The 22,879-nt window shown below is 33.8% G+C and overlaps 2 protein-coding genes and 1 long non-coding RNA gene across 3 annotated transcripts; 2 read left to right on the forward strand and 1 right to left on the reverse strand.

Moving 5' to 3' along the window:
• Window positions 1-687: 687 nt before the first annotated feature.
• LOC105675069 (cytochrome P450 9e2-like) lies at window positions 688-3,315 on the forward strand. The gene has a single exon (XM_012371871.2). It carries the CDS (start codon window positions 746-748, stop codon window positions 2,252-2,254), a length of 1,509 nt encoding a protein of 502 aa, XP_012227294.1. The 5' UTR covers window positions 688-745; the 3' UTR covers window positions 2,255-3,315.
• Window positions 3,316-3,773: 458 nt separating this feature from the next.
• On the forward strand, window positions 3,774-6,077 carry LOC105675077 (cytochrome P450 9e2-like). Its single transcript, XM_067347644.1, has one exon. The coding sequence runs from the start codon at window positions 4,373-4,375 to the stop codon at window positions 5,879-5,881; it is 1,509 nt and encodes a 502-aa protein (XP_067203745.1). The 5' UTR covers window positions 3,774-4,372; the 3' UTR covers window positions 5,882-6,077.
• A 4,612-nt stretch (window positions 6,078-10,689) lies between these two features.
• Window positions 10,690-22,803, reverse strand: LOC136997190 (uncharacterized). Its single transcript, XR_010887993.1, has 2 exons — window positions 22,376-22,803; window positions 10,690-14,435 (listed from the first exon to the last, which is right to left on the reverse strand). It is a non-coding gene; the product is annotated as an uncharacterized lncRNA (long non-coding RNA).
• Window positions 22,804-22,879: the final 76 nt, after the last annotated feature.

Consider the following 22,879-nt stretch of genomic DNA (forward strand, 5'->3'; position numbering starts at 1 on the left):
TCAATACTCACTTATTTTCTTACTTTGTTACTTTGACTTTATTGTGACCTTAGGCTTGACTTGAGTTGAGATTATTCTGTATTCTGTAAGCATTGCTTTCCGTCTGTATGTGAGTAAATAAAATTAATCGTGCATACATGCCGCAGTGATACAACATGTAGTATAAATTTATAAAAAATTTTTTTACTACGTAGTTTAATCTATATAATTTTAGTCAATTTATTATAAATTAGACAAGTGTTTTGTGTGATTATGAGTCGACACATATAATTTAACGTACATAGAATGTGGGTAATTTTTTATTGAATAATTCAGCAATTGTTTCTTTTTATCTCTTATACAGGACGATGCACAAAATATTTTCAATGTCAATGCTAAATTAATAATTTCAGTGTCAAGAAGCTTTTTTGCAATAGAAACAATAAATTGTATTAAATATTATATTATTTTAAAAGCGACAATTTTCTATCTTCAATTTGTAATCTTTAAGAGAATTTTTGGAATCAATAAATCATTTTAAACGCATCATGTAGCGTCACATAAATTGCAATACAAACATTACATAATACTGAGATTGGAGTGATTTCTCGTATGTCGTGCTACATTCTCATCGCGCAGTTTGCTCGATTAATAGATGACGTTATCATTCATCGTTATATCGTGTTACTTGTGAGAGAAGCAATTGCAATTGACAACGGTTGGCGCCCGTCCGTTCAGTATCATTCGACCATCCACGATAAACGTAATGGCTGTCACTCTCGTATTCTTGATCTTCGCGTCGCTTATAGTCCTGTATTTCTATTTAACGAGAAACTACAAGTACTGGCAGAAACGTGGAGTGCCGTCTCCAGAAGATGTCTTTCCCGGGATCGGTAACATGTGGGATTTTTTCACCATGAAGACAACCTTTTCCGAAAACTGTCGTAACATCTACAACAAGTACAAAGGTTACAGCATGGTGGGATTCTACAATTTTACAATGCCAACGCTAATGGTCCTCGAACCGCAGCTGGTGAAGACGGTGCTGCAGACGAACTTTGCGAGTTTTCACGAGAATACCTTGAAAATCGATCCCGATTTAGATCCCTTGCTGGCAAACAATCCTTTTTTCACATATGGCGAGAAATGGGCGATTGGAAGGAAGCGTCTAACCTACGCGTTCTCCAGCATGCGACTAAAAATGCTACTCGAGAGCGTCAAACAGGTGTGCGTGACATTTGAGGACTACTTGAACAGAAATCTGAACAAAGTCGCAAAGAAAGAGGTTGAGTTGAAGGATCTGTTCTCCAAATTCACCGCGCAAGTGGTATCTGGTGCCGGCTTCGGCGTGGACGGATTGTGCTTCGATGAAGAGAGGCAAAGTGAATCTTTTTATTCGTTAGGCAAAACCTTCCTCGATCCGTCTCTTTTAAACAACATAATTTTCAACATTGTATTCTTTTTGCCTTCATTGGGCAAAATTCTCAGAGCAAGATTCTTACCGAAAAAGGCCGACCATTTCTTCAGATCTTTGGTCACGGAGGTTTTCGAACAACGAAGGTCAGACGGCGTACGTAGAAATGACTTTCTTCAATTGATGGCCGAGCTGGAGCGCATGGAAGGCGACAAGTTTGATTTGGGCGTTCTCACATCTCACGCGGTGTCGTTCTTCATCGATGGCTACGAAACCTCTAGCAACGTTTTGAGTTTTGTCGGCTTTCAATTAGCCAGTCATCCGGAAGTCCAAAAAAGATTACGCGAGGAAGTACTGTCCGTTTTCGCCAGACATGACGGAGTGATCACTTACGAAGGCTTGAAAGAAATGACATACATGGACCAAGTCATAAGCGAGTCACAGAGAATCATACCCACGCTAGGATTTCTTACAAAAGTATGCACGGAGGATATTGAACTGAAAGGATCGGACGGACTTGTTTGTCGCGTGCAACGTGGAACGCCAATCTTGATACCCGTTCACGGTCTGCAGGAGGACGATCGATACTGGAAGAATCCCGAAATATACGATCCTGATCGATTCAGTCCGGACAGTAAGCACAGCATTGAGAAATTTGCTTTTCTTCCCTTCGGCGAAGGACCGCGAATCTGTCCGGGAATGAGAATGGCTCAACTGCAAATGAAAGCGTGTTTAGCTACGTTATTGAGAAAGTACAGCCTGGAACTTTCTCCAAAGACACAAGTACCCTTGAAAATGACGGCCTCATCGTTCTTGTCCGCGGCAGTCGGTGGTCTGTGGGCCATTATTCAGCCGATTTAATTAGGAGAATATTTCATTGCATTTAATTTTTTTTTGTAATCATGTATTTTTTATGTTTTTTTATATCTATAAAAAAATGTTTTATTTGCTCCAAAAATGTATCAATTGTAAAATTTGTGAAATTATATATTACTATATTTTATATATTATATTAGAAATATTATATTAAAATTTATATATATATATATATATATATATCTAATATAATATTAAACATTATATTAGAAATTATATATTATTATAAATTATTTCATATTCGAATAACTCACATTATTCTGTAACATATGAAATAAAACATTTGTTACATATGTTATCTTTTGTCGTACATTATCAGATTAGATATTACTGGTAAAATAACGCTACAATGTGTTTTGAAACGGATTGTGATAAAAACACTTATTATGCATGTTCCTGCAATACAAGTCATATAGTACATAGTCATATGTTACATAACGCCGTGATATTTTTTCAATGCCATTTGAATTGTTACATGTAAAAAAAGAAAACATATATGTTTTATCTGCGAGAAAATAAATAATAATAATAATAATAATAATAATATATATATATTGTATTAATTACAATTAATAATGACAATGAGAATACTTATTCTAAAAGGTAAATAATAATAATATCTTCCAAAAAACGATTAAAAACATTTTATATATTATATACAGTGTTTATTTAATGTACTCATACATATTAAATTTACTCATACATATTATATACGTATGTTGTAAAATAGAACATTAGTATATTTGTTTCACGAAAATTAAGACACATTCTTAGCTGTTAAAACTAAGTGTTTACCGTATTGTTTTATAATCGTTTAAAGTACGTAAACGCATACATACATATATCAAAATCAATCAATTAAGGCATTACGGTGGAACCAAGAAATAAAAATTAATTTTGCAAATCGAGCGAAGATAATCGTTAAGCAGTTTGTAAATTAAAATTACATTAGTTATTAGTAACGTAATCTCTGTTGGAATAATACCTATTAAAGTTCAATGAATGTTTCATGCGCAGCGCATGTTACTTTGATTATTCTCATCAAACTGACAATCGATTTGTATTTCACCGATTGAAACCATAATTCTTTAATCTTAATTTGATGAAGTAAAAAGCAAATTATGCTTGCTTTTGGTGCCGATTCAACAGTAACAAAACAGTTTCTACGACAAATTCTTTATAAACAAAAACTGGGAACAAGCTAGAAATGAGCTGGGCATTGGTAACAGGCAACTTCTCGGTGCGGGTTTCAGAGGTAACAACGGTAACTTAACAACAACGTAATCTTACATAACAAATCTTACATAAAATGCATTTATAAAGATTGTAAGTAACGATTACAATAATCTATGTTTGTGGCAGACAAACTAATAACTTCAACTGATCAAAATTTAACGAAAGATACAAAACGCACTATTAAATTGTAATTTTTTAACAATAATAATAACAGCAAAATGTATCATTAGAATTTACATTTAGATTTAAATTTTTATAGAATTTGTTACGTATATGAATCAAAAAGCAGTACGATTTTTTCTAATTCGTATTTAAAAATAACTTGTGCAAACAAGCATTTTGTGTGATTATAAGTCGACACATATAATTTAACGTACATGGAACGTGGGTCAGTTTTTATTGAATAATTGTCAGCAATTGCTTCTTTCTATTTCTCTCATACAGGACGTCCTCTTATACAGAACGATGCACAAAACATTTTCAATGTCAATGCTAAACTAATAATAATTTCAGTGTCAAGAAGCTTTTTTCGCAATAGAAGCAATAAATTGTATTAAGTATTATATTATTTCAAAAGCGACAATTTTCTATCTTCAATTTGTAATCTTTAAGAGAATTTTTGGAATCAATAAATCATTTTAGACGCGTGATATGGCGTCATATAAATTGCAATACAAACATTACATAATACTGAGATTAAAGGGATGTTTCGTGCATCGTGCTACATTCTCATCGCGCAGTTTGCTCGATTAATAGATGACGTTATCATTCATCGTTATATCGTGTTACTTGTGAGAGAAGCAATTGCAATTGACAACGGTTGGCGCCCGTCCGTTTAGTATCATTCGACCATCCACGATAAACGTAATGGCTGTCACTCTCGTATTCTTGATCTTCGCGTCGCTTATAGTCCTGTATTTCTATTTAACGAGAAACTACAAATACTGGCAGAAACGTGGAGTGCCGTCTGCGGAAGATGTCTTTCCCGGGATCGGTAACATGTGGGATTTTTTCACCATGAAGACAACCTTTTCCGAAAACTGTCGTAACATCTACAACAAGTACAAAGGTTACAGCATGGTGGGATTCTACAATTTTACAATGCCAACGCTAATGGTCCTCGAACCGCAGCTGGTGAAGACAGTGCTGCAGACGAACTTTGCGAGTTTTCACGAGAACACCTTGAAAGTCGATCCCGATTTAGATCCCTTGGTGGCAAACAATCCTTTTTTCACATATGGCGAGAAGTGGGCGACTGGAAGGAAACGTCTAACTTACGCGTTCTCCAGCATGCGACTAAAAATGCTGCTCGAGAGCGTCAAACAGGTGTGCGTGACATTTGAGGAATACTTGAACAGAGAGGTGAACAAAGTTGCAAAGTTAGAGGTCGAGTTAAAGGATCTGTTTTCCAAATTCACCGCGCAAGTGGTAACCGGTGCCGCCTTCGGCGTGGACGGATTGTGCTTCGATGAAGAGAGGCAAAGTGAATCTTTTTATTCGTTAGGCAAAGCCTTCATCAATCCGTCTCTTTTAAACAACATAATTTTCAACATTGTATTTTTTTTACCTTCATTGGGCAAAATTTTCAAAGCAAGGTTTTTACCGAAAAAGGCCGACCATTTCTTCAAATCTTTGGTCACGGAGATTTTCGAACAACGAAGGACAGACGGCGTACATAGAAATGATTTTCTTCAATTGATGGCCGAGCTGGAGCGCATCGAAGGGAACAAGTTTGATTTGGACCTTCTCACGTCTCACGCAGTGTCGTTCTTTATCGATGGTTACGAAACCTCCAGCACCGTTTTGAGTTTTGTCGGCTTTCAATTAGCCAGTCATCCGGAAGTCCAAAAAAAATTACGCGAGGAAGTACTGTCCGTTTTCGCCAGACACGACGGAGTGATCACTTACGAAGGCTTGAAAGAAATGACATACATGGACCAGGTCATCAGCGAGTCGCAGAGAATCATACCCACGCTAGGATTCCAGAGCAGGAATTGCACGGAAGAGTTCGAGCTGAAAGGATCCGACGGACTTGTTTGTCGCGTGCAACGTGGAACGCCAATCTTGATACCCGTTCACGGTCTGCAAGAGGACGATCGATACTGGGAGAATCCCGAAGTATACGATCCCGATCGATTCAGTCCGGACAGTAAGCACAGCATCGAGAAATTTGCTTTTCTTCCCTTCGGCGAAGGACCGCGAATCTGTCCGGGAATGAGAATGGCTCAACTGGAAATGAAAGCGTGTTTAGCTACGTTATTGAGAAAGTACAGCCTGGAGCTTTCTCCAAAGACACAAGTACCCTTGAAACTGACGTCCTCAGCGTTCTTGAACGCGCCAGTTGGCGGTCTGTGGGCCTTTATTCAACCGATTTAATTAGAAGAGTATTTTATTGCATTTAATGTTTTTTTTGTAATTATGTAATTTTTATGTTTCTTATATCTATAAAAAAATGTTTTATTTGCTCGAAAAATATAGCAATTGTAAAATTTGTGAAATTATATATTATTCATATTCGAATAATTCGCATTATTCTGTGACATATGAAATAAAACATTTGTTACATATGTTATCTTTTGTCGTACATTTTCAGATTAGATATTACTAGTAAAATAACGCTACAATAATGTGTTCTGAAACGGATTGTAATAAAAACACTTATTACACACGGTCCTGCAATACAAGTCATATAGTAATCATACGTTACATAATGCCGTGATATTTTTTCAATTATTTGAATTATTACATGTTGGTGAAGAAAACATATGTTTTGTCTGCAAGAAAATCAATGATGATAATATATATATTATATTAATTACAATTAATAATTACAATGAGAATACTTATTCTAAAAGGTAAATAATAATAATATCTTCCAAAAAACGATTAAAAACATTTTATATATTATATACAGTGTTTATTTAATGTACTCTCATACATATTAAATTTACTCATACATATTATATACGTATGTCGTAAAATAGAACATTAGTATATTTGTTTCACGAAAATTAAGACACATTCTTAGCTGTTAAAACTAAGTCTTTACCGTATTGTTTATAATTGTATAAAGTACGTAAACGCATACATATATCAAAATCAATAAATTAAGGCACTACGGTGAAACCGAAAAATAAAAATAAGTTTCGCAAATCGAGCGAAGATAATCGTTAAGCAGTTTGTAAATTAAAATTACATTAGCGATTAGTAACGTAATCCTCTGCTGGAATAATACGTATCAAAGTTCAATGAATGTTTCATGCGCAGCGCATGTTACTTTGACCATTCTCATCAAACTGACAATCGATTTGTATTTCGCCGATTGAAACCTTAATTCTTTAATCTTAATTCGATGAAGTAAAGAGCGAATTATGCTTGCTTTTGGTGCCGATTCAACAGTAACAAAACAGCTTCTACGACAAATCCTTCATAAACAAAAACTGGGAACAAGCTGGGAATGAGCTGGGCATTAGTAACAGGCAACTTCTCGGTGCGGGTTTCAGAGGTAACAACGGTAACTTAACAACAACGTAATCTTACATAACAATAACCAACGACACGCAACAAAATCAGATAACAATAACGATTATGCGTGCGTCACAGTGGGTTTTATGGCTGGCCAAGTGTTTCTGACGATTAAACATTTGTCATAGAATTTCATAAGCTGTAAGAAATTTATCGTCAGCTAATAATTCTTTTATAGAATTTATGAGTGCAAATTAAATAAAAAGAATTTTAGACATCTGCAATATATCACAATTTTTGTTTGTTTTTTTTATAATTGTTTGCTTTTTACGTAGCTGTATATAGTATTTTGAAATATACTTTTTATTATGTTTTAGAAGAGGAATAAGTTTGATAAAAATTGTATATTTCACGTGCGAAATCTAAACGTTCGTTCATAATTCAAGCGCGTACACCTATTTTTGGAACATATTTTTTACCGTGCTTGAGAGAACCGTATTTACAACATCGAGCAAGTCGCACAAATAAATTTCACATATATGTCAAAAAGGAAATATAAGCGTAAATATTATTAATTGCCCAATTGGAATTGATTTGATTGATCGCCCTGCCATCGCATTGTCAACAATAATAAAGGAAATCTGGAAATGTAATGGTCTCGTAATAAAATCTAAATAGTAAAAAGTAATAGGGATAATAATATTAATACAATAATAAGAATTGAACAAATGGATTGGGTAAACAAAAATGCATTGATAACGAGATTGTAAGTAACGATTACAATAATATATGTTTGAGGCAGACAAACTAATAACTTCAACTGATCAAAGTTTAACGAAAGATACAGAACACACATTTTAACTTGTATAATTTTTTAACAATAATGATAGCGGCAGGATGTATTATTAGAATTTATGTAGATTTAAAATTTTATAGAATTTATTTATATGAATCAGAAAGCAATACGATTTTTTCCAATTCAAATTTAAAAATTACTTGTGTTTTTTAGGACAAATTTACATCGGTTAGATAATGTAATGTATAATATTTTTTTTCTATTAAAATATTTTAATAGCAAATAACAATTCAAAATTCTGTTTTATTTTTTAATATAGTTTTCTTCAATAAGAACGTTGATATTTTTATCTAATTTTTTTAATATTATTAACACCGTAGAGTAATGCCATAATGGAATTTGTAATAAAATAAGAGAAAATTTTTTAAAATTTATCATAATAATTTGATATCATTTATATTAGTATTTATATGATAAAAGATGGAATAATAGATGTTTAAAGATGGATGGATGATGACAATGATCTACGAACAAAGTATCAACAGTACAATCAACAAAGGATTAACAGCGTTAAACACAATTTTAAGCCAAAGTGGAATATTTGAAATCTTGGTAACGGAAAACATGCGATAAAGTAATAGGTTTAAAACAGGCACTAAAGGAAGGTGAAATGTAACAATCGTCTCTGAATAACATCCGATAATTAGTTAACAGTAACAACGTGCCAAACAGAAATTCAACGTGAACAACGGGAAAATCTTGGGACGTGTACCGTATTAAGCAGTGTTCAAAGTGGGGACAAACGTTTCTCCAAGATTTCGACCAGGCTTATATCCCAGTATAAAAGAAAAAGAAAACTACAAATTACCATAGAAATTGGCCACATTGTGCCTTCAGCCTGTTACTCATGAATTTATATGTGACTATAAAAAAATTAATGGAAATAACAGACGCTTGATAAAATATCATATCAAGCGCATATCCGTCAGATTATTATAGTCTGTCATGGCATGGTTTTTAGTTAAAAATTCTAGTATACCAGCGGATATATTGCCTCACTTCGAACACTGATATTAGGTGATCAAAAAACGTAAAATTTGACACAAACGTAAACAGAAACAGTAACAGTTCAGATAAGCAACATTCGAGAAGCATTCAAAAGCAGCATAATACGTTTGTGTTGTACCCCGGAGAACTTTCTTTACGGAATGTAAAAATATGCCTCCTTTTCTCGAAATGTACTTTGAACACCTTCATTCGGATTGTATTGCTCCGGACAGCTCGAAATTTGATTTTAATCGTTACTGCACAGGCAAAGTACAAATCATCCATATTGTAAATTTGTAATAGAAAAGCAATATTGAGTTCACATATCGAGTTCAGTTCAACGATCACTCATTTAGACAATTAACATAAATAATTTTATCACTGCGAAAGTATGTTATGTGTTTACCCTAAATTCTAAAACTGTAAAATACATGATTCTATCAGACAAACGATTAATGTTAAACTATTCTTTAACTCGTATGTGTATATATTAGTATAATTACTACTAAAGTTAAAAACTGAATTCTCTTTACTATATTTGGATGAGTACGTACGGATTAAATATAAAGCTATGTAATTCGTTATTTACGGGGATTAACATATTTTAATCTAATCTATACCTACAAGATACCTACGGAATTGTCAACTGTAAAATAATGATATTTAGTTATCAGACAAAAAAAAAAGGACATTTTGTTATGTTCGAATTGTTTGAGCAGTTCGAAACATAAAAGTATGAACGTCACGGTTTAATATCTGAGATAACTCAAACAGTTCGAACAAAGCAGTGGTCAGTTCGATGGCTAAAGATTCGAGCAGTTTGGACAGTAAAGAAAATAAAAATAAAAATAACATGCTTCGGAAATAGAAAACAACTTTTTACTTTTGCTTTTATAGAAATTTTAATATCACGTTGTGAATATTAACGTTTTTCATACCGCGCGTTTGATAAAATTGGTTTGGAAAATATGGAATTTTGAAATCTAAAATTAATTCAAACAGAGTTCGAACTGTTCGAATATACTTTTAGTTCAAAAAATCCGAACTGTTTGATATCGAGACTTTTACTGTCCAAACTGCTCGATCTTAAAATATCTGATTACTAAAATTAATGATATCTTTACAGTCTTTATGAGAACAATGTAAAATTTGACAATAGATATATTAAGAGATGATTTGACTGCAAACGAAATAAATTACTCGTTTAACGTTTTATAGAAAATGTAAAAAGAAATTTATGGATATAAAATTTACAGTTGACATACGCGCGACATCTCACAACGCTAAACACATTCGCGGCTTATACTAATTATTAATTATCAGGGTATTATTCGCTCGTTTATAATATTTTTCGACTGAATATTTAACGCAGCAATAAAATCAAAAATTAAATCTATAAGAATCTGATATCTGATATCTATTATAAGAATCTGATATCATTGATATCTGATATCTATTATAAGAATCTGATATCATTGATATTGTGCAACATCAAATTTTACATATCAAGTAATCCACGTTCTATATCAAATATTTGTCGATAACGCGAAAAAGTCACAAAACAACAAAAAAAAATTAATTTTACATACAAATTTTTTTCCTTAGCTTATGCACATGCTATGTCATCAGTGAAATGAGCTGAGTAGATGAAATTGAGTACAGGAAATTTGAGAGCGTTTTCAAATTGGCACAAATTGAATCACGTAGACCCTGAAAGGAACGAGTTTGTCTCGCAAAACTAATTGCAAAAGCGATCACTTCTTGTAACGGAATGTAATTTGTAAATTTTACCAATTTTGCAAAGATAATTTTGCGACGCAAAACTCTTTCTCATCCTTCCAGCATCTTCGCATTGATCAATTGTAAACGATCGAACTTTCGTTCCTGTTTTTTTTTTTTTTTTTTTTTCGTAATAAATCTCAAATACCTATCTCAAATTAGAAAATCGCGTAGATTTATGTCGAAGGCAAAGCAGTTATTTTGTGTACTATGTAGAACGTATCATACTACACTATATATTTGTTATTCTTTCTTTATATATTTGTTATTCTTTCTTTTTTTTTTGGATTTTTATTCTCTTCTTTTTATAAGTAAAAAATAAATCAAATGTTTAAAATAAAGTAAAAAATAATAAAAGAAATTAAAACTGAAAACATAATGAATAAATAGTCGTGAAATCATCGATATGTCATAAATGATATGTGTCGAATATTCAACAGAACATATAAAATATGAAATAAATGTAATAAAATGCATATCATAAAATTTACAGATAGATAAAAATTTGAAGTTTTTGGATTTTTGTAATTTTGAGTACTCTTGAATGTAACATTTGGATGTGTAAAACTCCGTCAACCTTACGATTATTTGAAAGTTTATTGTTAAAAGCATCACATATGGAATGGAAACATTATGTATACGTTATCAATAATCAGATAATAATCAGATTTGCTATTTATAATGCAATTTACTGAAATATTGAGTTCAATATATTTTATTGAAATTTAATACATTTTTATTGTTTTCATACATTTTTACTAAGATCGTTGTTTCTTGTAGAAAATATTTTCTGGTCGTAAGAACGACAGAATTTTCTGCTCCGATTTTATAATTGTATTTACATCTCTTATAAAATGTGAATTTGTACGTTAAAATGAATATGATAAAACTGTACAGGAAATATATTGTATAATCTCTTTATATATGAGTATTTTAAAGATTTAGCATTTCTCGCTTTAATATTGACGATGACTTCACGTAGATTAACGAAATAATCAAACAAAATAGAAGTAACGGACAAAAATAAAAAAGAATAAATAAAAAAATAAATAATTGAAACCTACAATAACTTAATAACTAGCTAAACACGAGTTAAGTGCCCAAAATGCAAGATTGTGATTATTAACGTCATTTTTTTCTGCGATACTGAATCGTTTTCGTTTTTAGTTAATTAAAGATGTCCTAATATCATTTAAAACTTAAAAAATTACAAGCTAAATAAAATTATAATTATACAATGAGAACAAAATATATTACTTTTTGATGATGGTCCCACGACGTCCGTGTTGTCCATGATTGGTGATCGAATCCCATTGTTTTGCGATGATTCGCTGCTCGAGTTCTATGTGCCTCGTCCGAGAGGTATCTTCCAAAGATAAACATCTTTCTTATGATTTCTTGAAGAAAACTTGTTATTTGCTCTTTGATTTCTTCATTAATTGTCCTCTTGTCTAATAGGAAAAAAAAGTCAACAATCGTTGTCGATTAGATAAAGTCTTTCTAAAGCAGCTTATCGAGGATGCTTGCACAATCGGAAAAGCAATAGCGATTTTTGCTTTAAAATTTGTACTGTCATCGTGTGGAATCTTTTTGATATAAATCCTATCGTTTTATTTTCCTTCTAGATTTGTCCTTCGTGCGATTTTTATTAATTTGTACCCGTGTAAACTTATTAATAATGTTTGAGAGTTTGTTTCGAGTATATAATTTTCGCCGTTCTTGTCTCCTGGCGTATTTTGTCCTTGGCGGTTTTCGCTCGTTGAACGTAATTTTACATTGAGAAGTTTGCCCATGCCGCTACAGAGCTGCGTGCAAAAATTATTGTCACTTATTTTCAACATAATAAAAATTCACTCGCCAAGTTTGTTGGCAATTTCTGGCTGTTTTCAAAGTATTTTTATGGTGGACGAAAAGGACTCCGCGTGTGCTTGTTTTGTATAGCGTAATCCGCAAATTAACGAGCGTCACAAAATTGACGCAATGATAAATAAATTAATTCCGTTTAGTTCCAGATAAGTTGAATTGATTGCGTTGATTTTGGGATGACATCCGTTTTGGATGTTAATCTTTCTGCTCACTTCCCTGAATTTCGTTTGTAGATTTGTTTTTGTATCTTAACTCTGTTTCGAGCGCTGCTGTTGGCCTCTGATGATAAATTAATTGATCCAAAATGATAAATCTCAAGAGTATGTTAATGGTATGTTCTCGTCGATCCGAAATAACTTACGAATTTCGACCGAGAGCCTTCAATCGTCTTTGGTTAGTTTCTGGAAAATGCGTTTCTTGCTGCAGTTTGGAGAGCGTGCAGAACTGTTTTAGCTGCACGATACAATTTGTGCGGTGTGCTTTCCGATTTTACGCTTGGCGTTTTTTCTTTTTGATCTGCTCTGAAGCCTTAATTGTGTGTCATCGACGTGCGTGTCGATTTTCTCTTTGAACAGTGAAGTCAAGACAGTTTTGCAGAATTGTTCCACGTAAAATCGTTATATGCTCAAACAATGGTCAATGAATTGCCGAGAACAGATTTGGAATAATGTGATTTCTTTGATCGTTAAGTGCGACGTTGCAGCGCTTAAAAAAATATCGGGAAAGATGAACAAAAAACCTTTTTTTGTAGAATAATGTGTGAAATCTCTTCTGTAAATCGATACTCAAAACCGTTTAAAGGCGCGTCCTGGCGCGGCCAATAATGTCCTGCGAAATAATTATTCCTGGTACGAGTTTTGTACTTGAAATTATTCCTGATATGAGTCTTGCACTTGTAGCGTAGATCAAAAGGTTGCCTGGTAGAGATTGGAGGAATGATTCCGTCCATGCTGTGATCCTTTTAGGAGAGACGTTTTGTCCTTTTCAATCCAATTCTGAGCAAAGCAGAATTTAGGCTTGAATATTTTTGCGCTGCAAAACAATGTGAGATGTGCGAATGTGCGCGTGTGCTTTTCTTTTTCGAGGTAACTGCGTAATCATGAAGAGTTTGTCGCGTGGTGCACGCGCTATGTGACATTTCGATAATTTTCAATTAATTTCGGAAAATTCCCATTAATGAGTATAGAAATTTTTCAACAATTGTTAGTGTGATTGAGGAAAGTGATGTTTCTAGGAATCTTCAACGATATTTACGCAGTTCTGAGAGCGCTTTTTTTCGTGTGTGTTTTCAATCTGATGTGAGTAACAGGCGCAGCCTTCGCCAGTCAGGAAATTTCTGAGTACACAAATTTTGCAAATATTGCATGAGAAATCTGATGGTCAGCAATTGACGTTGGGCGACGAATGGATCGAACTTTTTTAAAGCGGAAAATATTTAACCAGGAACATGCTACATTTTGAAAATCTTGACGTCAGAAGATTCGCTTGACGTTAGTGTTTCGAGGATTCTTCGTGCAGAGGTGATTCCGAGTGTGCAAAGTGAATTATTCTTTCTCAGGCTGGCCGGGTAGACACGTGAAAGCCTGTTTCTTTTCCTTTCTTTTGCAGAATATATAAATGCTACAACTTCGATAAATATAATAATTGCTAATTCAATGAAAATCCCATAGTTGCAACAAATAAAACAGCTATAATTCTGCGAGTAGCTTGATAAACTGAAGAGTCGTGCGATCCTCGCTCTTGATCGGCCATGATCATCGAGAAACGAGGTCGCCCTGAATATACTTCTTGTCGCTCTTTTTATTTGTTTTGATCCGTGTTTTAATTCCTCGCTGGATAGCTGGCTTCCGCTCGACGCTGAATTCCGGCTGCACCCGTTGATTTTGACCCTCCTGCGCCATCCCGTCGATTGATTGATGCTGTGATTGCTCTTGATTGCTGCTGCCTCGTTGCCCCGGGCCGTCCGAGTAGTGAGACCTGGAAGGGTGTGAGCGTTAGCTACGAAAAAAACACACAAGGGCCGGTTGTTCACGTTTTTTAATGGCAAAATTCTAATAATCTATCTAGAATCCGATTCTACCAATTGCTCTTTAACAATGCTAACAAATAATCGAGATTTACGGATAGTGCGAGGTGATTTCGAAGAAATGCGTATTCGAAATATGCATACGATCGTCTGCAAGCAGTCGCCTTTGGATTATCGTGAAGGGAAGCAAAGAAAAAAATTAAGTTTTTTTATCTTCCACTGTACGACAAAATTTGCGATCATCTTGTATGTCACTTGTCTTATGATGAATTCCTTTTGGCCAAGAATTTCCATCAATTTTGAGGCGCATTCTTGATCAAATTACGTTATCGGTCGACAATTCAATAATAGACTAACATCCATTCCGGTACAGAAGGTTCTTCTTGTTTCGTAAGTATTTTGATCAGAAGATACTTCGCTTAAATTTGTGATAAGTTTATGCCAGTCAGTACTTCAAGAATTTAATTGCGATATTAAACAAAGATATCGATGTAGAAAACCTTCATAGAATGTAATTTACAATCTTGCATCTGTGATATTTGGATAGTTGAATAGTTTATTTTTCCTTTGATTGACACTTAACAGATGTGTTTGACAAATTTGGATCCCGTTGAATTTTTGTATCGTTACAATATTTTGCTTACTTTTAATTTCTTCGTTAGTAAAGTTCTTACGAGTTTTATTTTATTTGTAGATTCAATTTATTTGTATCCTGATTGTCCTTTTTTGATTAATTACTATTTATGTCAGCAGAATCATCTAAGTTTGAAATATTATAACATTTTTTCTTTCTTGCGATTTTTTAATATTTTGCTAATATGTTTTCCGTATTTTTAAATCTAAAATTCTGAATCAAGATTATACGGATAATTTTATTAGATATATTTTTGTGTTGCATAAGTATTTGTCATTTGATGAGTTATAATTTCTATATAAATTTTTGTGATGACAGAAAGTTATTCACAATTTTGTAAGAATTGGATTTAACTGTATGCATATTATAAATTGAAGTTTTGTTGTTGCTTTTCATCCAATTAGTATAAGTTTTTTGTCACATAGAAATATCTAACAATAAGAATATTTCTTTTAATCCAGAATATGCACTTTTCATTTCTTAGATATATTTCTCAAAATGCGGTTATTCAGTAAAGTGTTTCGAAGTATACTTTAGATTCTTGCGAGAAAAGCATCCACGAGAATAAACAATTTAATTGTCGCTTTTGCATTTACGAAATAGGCTCTGTCTATCATAAGTTCGCGTTCGCTTCTAGTTTTGTAGAACGATTTGATCATCCATATGATCGGGTCGAGGAAACAGTATTATGCAACTTTCGTCCTTAAATCTTGAACGCGTAACTTTCAGCTTGCAATTTTTGTAAACATAATACTCTTGAGCGATTTTCCCAAATAGATATTACTTATTTCTATCAGATTTCTCTTGATCATCGTGCTTCTCGCGTTGCAAACGTTCTCACGTTGACCTTTCCGAAAAAACTTCGTATCATGTAGATAGTAAAGAAACATGCGGATTTAAGGGTCACGGCACATTTATCCGCAATGATTGAGAAGATCAAATAACATGTTCGCCAAACGGAGTGTCCGTTCTTTCTAGCTACACTATTTTGCACTTTGAGCGCTGGAAACAGGCGATTATCGGGACGACGTCGACCTACTCCATATCTCTCTGCGAAGATTTGGAAGTTGCCGGAGAACATCTTGCGATGACGTTGCACATTCGCGAATAATATCAGGTCGAACCGAGATAAAGTAATCGGGAATTGGCCTTTTGAGAAATTTTACGAGTACCAAAAAAATAATTCAACTTTTTTTTCTCTCTTCATAAACGAAGTACTAGAAATTCTCAAGTTTTCATTCGCGGCGCAGAATTCATTATAATAAATGCACTATTGCGAGCAGCTGGTAGTAGCCTGCGATCTCAAATAAACGCGCAGTTTCACGTGATCCGATCTCGACAATACAAATGTCAATTATACCCGCGCTTCGTGAAGGGCGGAGGGAAAAAAAGAAAAGAAGAACACAGAGGAGCGCAGAAAGTGTAGCTGAGAGGAACAGAGCAAGTGAGAATTGAAAGCTTCGGTGGTTCCCTATGTACAACCGGAACAACCGGCCCCGGAAAGACCGGAGAGAGCACAAAAAGGAGGGACGAAGCGTGAATCGTGGAGGAGAGAGCGTGGCCGCAAGAGAGAAGACAAAGAAGTCGTGCTGTTGTGCCGTTAGTACTGCAAAATGCTGGACCGTGGGACTCGTAAGGATATTATGGGTTAGTTAGTCCCTTTGGGTTCTCTCTCTTCTTTGGGAGCGCCGCATAGATCACCGAATGCGAAGGGAACGAGGGTGAAGTAACGTATACTTTTTTTTCTTTGTACGGGCGAAAGGGCGGGAGGGTGAAGCATGTGAGGATCAAGGCGGTACTTTTTGTGGCTCGTTAAGCTCTTGAAGGCCGCGACAATGCTAAAACCGTGGCTCTTTGTCGCGAGAGTCCGGTCTGCTTCGCGTTTTCGTGTCCGAAATCTTTTCTTTATGATCGAATTGGCTAATGATCGAATTGGCGTTTCTTTTTTTTTTTTTTTTTAGATCGTTAGAACTGTCTCGATGGAATTTGACGGATGGTCTTTATCGATCTGTTACGCTGATCGTGGGGAATTATCTTGAGCATCGTCTTAGATTATAGCTCGATAAACTATACAACTGCGATGATCATTTTCGCGGATCAATTGAGTCTACAGCTCGCGAGAAACTAATAATAACACGGTAATTTATGCGGATTATTGTTTTCTTGGAAGATTTGGCCTGAAAAGTGATGTCTTTTCAGACACAATTTCTATGCTTCTGACACGTCTTTTGCAATATTTGCAATCGAAATTTCGGCAAACATATAATTTTGTAATTGAACAAGTTATCCATATAAGCAAAGATTAGTCTTTCAGAATGTTATTTTCTGATTGCGATATTTCAGCTAAATTATCATTTTTTCTTTTTGTATTTTTTTTTCCAATAACCGGCCATTGTTATACCAAGAATTTTATATTACAAGTTATTTATAAATATTTTGTACTCGTCTAAAGCAATCAGAATTAATTTTAAACTGTCATTGTACTATTATATAAAATTTCGAAATTCTAATGTAAACACTTTTTGTAAAAATTAATATGATACATTAAGAACTTGGCGAAACGAACGATGTATGTATGTATTAAAAAGTCTGTCATATTGGTTTGATGATGTAAAATAAATTCCAGTGAGTATTCTGTTCAATAATAGATTCTATGAAAAATGTTTCATTTGATTCTCTATATAAAGAAACTATTCATGTGCTGTTTTATAATGTAACAAATTTCAGAAAAGTATCGTAATGTGAAGTTTTGGAAAGGATTACTTTCATATAGCAGCTGGGAGTTTTACTGTTAAAATACGGTAAATTTGCAGGATCCAAATGTGAATTTTTTATTATTGTGATATATGTTCCAGGCAGAAAAATTGTATTTTTGTGATTCATCCTCAACGGTTGTAAATAAATTTGTTTAGTTGGTGTGCATAGCTGAATATGAAAGTTAAATAAATTTTTAAAAAATAACGAATAACATTATGTCGTAACAAATGTATATAATATTATTGATATTTTCGGCAGCACTATTTATTCCTTCCGGGCATAAAATCATATTTAAAAAGATTAATTTCCGCGTGTGAAAGTATTCGACGATCGATCAATGCAGTGTTTATGCGGGTTATTGTACGCTGATACGATCGACATGCTCTTGCTTTCGACATAAATATAGTGTGGACAAAAGGCCGACCCCCTTTATTATTCGAATACGCGAACAGGTGAAACAGTTACCTGAATTATAATAGCGTAATTTCCTTTCTAATTTCCTTTTTAATTTCGACGATGTAGAGCATTTAATTATAGTAGAGGAATAATTTCCTGATTGCTGATATTATTGTTGATATTTATCGCATCAGTAATTTTTAATTTTGCTATAAATCTTATACAATTTGAACGAGGACTCTATTGCGCATAATTGTATATGTTGCAAATTTTATAATGAAATATTTTCTTCACCAAACTGCTAATATTAATATTTCTAGATATTTTACGTGGAATGCAATGGAATTTGCTGGAATTGTTTTTGCTGAAATAACGAAGATATAATTTTTCCTTGATTTTCTGCTAATACTTTTATACAATATTGTTTGTTCTGAATTAATAATCTTTTGTTTTTGAAAAGTAGATATAGGGATTAAAATTTTTTTCTTCCCAATTTTTTGTATTTTTTAGAATCGGACTGTTATATAACTATTTTCTGGAGTATCAGACTATTCTGGCAATTTTAGTATATTTCCATCAAATTTCATAATTTGATCTAACGAGAAAGTAAATTTTGATTGGACCAGATGTTAACAGAATGATTTTACTATAATTGACTATGTATTTTGAAATCCAAATTTTTACTATTACATTCGAATCAGTTTTACTGTTTGTAACCGGAATTTGTATAAACGTAAATTTCATTATTAACCATATGTTTCTTTTCTTTTGCGTCAATAGAAAATTTGCATTATTATTATTTAAACTATGAAGAACCCAATTGTAGAATATATGCGCCAAACTATGTTTTTTGGTATACGAAATGAAATCTTTTCTTGCGGTAAATTTGGTTGTCCGGATTGTGGTATGAGGAAAATTTAAGGCAACTTTTTTTCTCATCGTTAGATAAAATATTAGTCACAAATCGTTTTAAATTCTTTAGATAGAGAATTATCTGCATTTTCCACTTATCGTCAAAGGAGTTTCATTAAATGTTTCGTTCGGTTTTCCATCTTATCTTTGTCAAATTTTACCTTTAACTGCAATGATTATGATACTGACGCTTATTTCAGATATTCTTAATATACAAAGTATTCTCAAAATTAAATCCTATATATTTTCTTGTTCGGATTTTGTAAAACATTTTTATTTATGTGAGAAATCCTTTTTTCATGGCAAATGTATAATATAAATGTAATTTCTCAGAACCCCATTTTTTTGTTAATTATTTTTTCCCTTATGCAATGATAAATTCTGATATGTCCATGTATTTGCTATAATTTTTGTTTATTTAACTGTTACTTTGTTCAGATAATATAATTTTACGGTTTACAACAGTCCTGTTTTGATGTCTTTTAACTGAAGTCAATCGTACATCTGAGAATATTGGAATGTATATTAAAATTGATCAATTTGGTAATATAGATATATTTATTTCCCCAGCCATTTTCTGAATGATACAACAATTTGATTAAACCCAATTTTATTTTGTAAAACTTGCTTATTCTAAAATTTGCCTGTTTTGACATTGGAATTGTAAAGTGCAAATTGTTTTTTTTTTTAAATATAATATATCCGGATTTTGTTACTTATGCAAACTGAGCATGTCGTCGATAACAGCAAAAAAATTATTTATAGTCATTATTTGAAGGATGTATTCTATCATATCATATTGTTATTTTATCTGCAAAATTTATAATAAACTTTTGGCTATTTCTCTTGAAATCAAAGATACATAATCCATTATTGAATCCATACAATATCGAAATGTCTAATAATAAAGGTCGTAAGAAAATTCTGCTAAGTTTCATGATTGGTAAATAATTCTTTAGTTTTAGATGTGTCTGGACTTTTTTTCGGATTGATGCATCATATCGAAACTGTCGAAACTGTTCTTCTAAATTATTACTTCTTTTATATAATAAATATATTCTGTCTTATTAAAATACCACTGCATTGACTCGCTATTTCTAGCAGCAACAAATCAGGATTAGTTAAAAATTTTTTGCATTTAATTCAAATTATTGATTTTGGTTGAACTGTTGCGAGAATACAATATTTTAATAATAATAATAAATATTTTTCATAATGATATTAGATGATTATTTTTGAATACGAGCATACGATTAATTATTTAATTTGTAATTTAAATCGATAAATTTGGGATGATAATTTGAATTGATATATTGAGAGGATTAATCAGCAATGAGGCTAAATGTTTCACTTGGTTTTAGGATATTTAGGATATCAATGTCATTTTCATTTATGTCACGCTGGATATCAAAGATACAGGAAATATTTCACCTGTTTGAATTTGCGCATTTTTTGGTTGAAATTTTACTCCGGTATTAATTTTACCAGAACAAATTTTGAAAAATAATACTTTACTGTTCGGAAAGTTTCCGCGTCATCTGTTATGCCACGCACGGACAACGTGATGTATCAACAAGTTTTTAATATGCGGAACATGACGGTGCAGATATATCTACGCATGCATGCCTATCGTGTCTATTAAGCAGCTGATAAAATGGAAGAGCAGATCAAATTGAATCGAGTCGGTACAGAAACAGCAGTTCAAAACTGTCGAGATTAAATGCGCACACATGACGTGTTAATTAATCGCATGCACTAGTTAATATGAATTACACTGATGGATCTGTACATCTAGCAATTTGGTCTACATTCGATGTCAAAACTACGTGTTTACTTCGCAGGTACATGATTAGCAGCAACGGAAAACGTTCTGAAAACCTACAGGTACAGTGAAAAGAGAATCAAAATGCGATCGTGATATCACTACTCGCAATCTCGAGAAACAATTATCCAATTAATTTTCATATTTTAGTGAGTCGCAACTGACTCGAGCGAGTCTCCCGAAAATTTGGATAACCACCGAGTTATTGATGATCTACTGACATGAAGATTTCACGAGACGTTTTCTTGCAAGATATTATTCGTTACTGGAGCGATGTGCAATAAAATCTTAACGGATGCGTGAGTAGTGATAACGCCGTTGTAAGAGAAGCAGACTGAGAAGAGAGCCTTATTTTTAGACCGACAATATAGACGAGTACAAATTTCACACAGAACAGTTTGATGAGATGTGAGAGAGATGAAACAAAAGCGACAGAATTTGTAAATACAATGACAAAAAGAAATAGACGAACAAATTTCAAGTCACATTTTGAAAGGATATTAGTGCCTGGATAGAGTAGGTCCGAATGATCAATACGCGCGTAACTCGAAATTTCGATCGTAGATTCACGCTATTCTGTCTCGCAAATTATCTCAAGATTCATCGCGATTAGTCGAAACATTTTTTTGGCACGTCGTGGTATTATTTGTCTTTTTTTTCTCATTTCAGCAATTCATCATTTTCCACCTGCCCGAAAATTTTCACGTACAATACTGATCGATAAAATTAGACCACCATGAAAAAACTATATTCATATGTGACATCGCGCGCGAATTTGGCGTACATAATAATTGGTCGCAGCGATATTGAAAGAAATGTTGACAGACATGCGGCATGCTTTTTGAAATTTAATTTAAATTTCGTGTACTTTAAATTCTTTGATAAATTTCTGAAGCATGAGCTATCATAATATTTCGAATAGTTTCTGGTGTTCTTATTTTACATAACCGTACTATGTAATCGACTATTATCCGCGCAAAATTAAGCAAGTCGAAAAACTCAAGCTTTAAAAATTCCACTTTAGGTATCGATACGTTCGTCCGCTTAAAGAGTATAGTATCCGTAAATGTGCAATTCTCTGCAATAACCACTTAAGTGTGTACTTTTTTTATATAAGTGGAGAGCGATAAACAGATATAATGTGAACGTATTTGATTTTTTTGTTTTCGTAAAGCGCAACTCATTTAATTTTCCGCGGACGGCAACCGATTGCTTATGAGAAGGTAAGAGTGCAAATTTCCGGTTTCACGAGGCAGAACGTCGAAGATCCGCGAGCTGTCGAAAGCTGGATTTTGGACGATTTTTAGCGTAGTCTATCGAAGCACCAAGATCACGTGCTAGCCAGGACAAAAACCCGAAACTATACTCACCATCGTGGACGTAGTTAGACGCTCCGATCCGGATCTGCGACAGAAAAATGTTGGCGATCGCCGATTAGATTACTGCGGCCCACTTCCTTCGCCTCCTGTCTCGTCCTCTTCTCTCTCCGGAACTTCCTCGACCGTGACCGCGATGGTCGATGGTCGAAGAAGCTGCGACTTCTTCTCCTCAGCGTTGACCGTGACGTTCTGTGATCATTGCAGTACAAGCGGGCCCTTATATACTCGCCGGGCCCTTCGTGTGGCGCACGTGGAGGCTGATGGGGGCCCTTCAGGGGAAGACCCTGGGAAAACGGCTTTGGCATAATGTTCCTTTTCAGACTCGCGGCTCCCTCCTGCAGTCGTTTCCCCCCACGTCGAGGAGGAGATTGAACTCACCGAAGACATCCTCGCACATGTACACGTTCCTTACCTGTTTCCACGCGTAACGTGCGCAACGTTTCTTTTGCCCTAAGGGCCGAAGGGTGTCACTCACCTCTGAAAATCATGAAGGGG

The sequence above is a fragment of the Linepithema humile genome, chromosome 1, assembly GCF_040581485.1.
Source record: "Linepithema humile isolate Giens D197 chromosome 1, Lhum_UNIL_v1.0, whole genome shotgun sequence".
Taxonomy (NCBI): Eukaryota; Metazoa; Arthropoda; class Insecta; order Hymenoptera; family Formicidae; genus Linepithema; species Linepithema humile.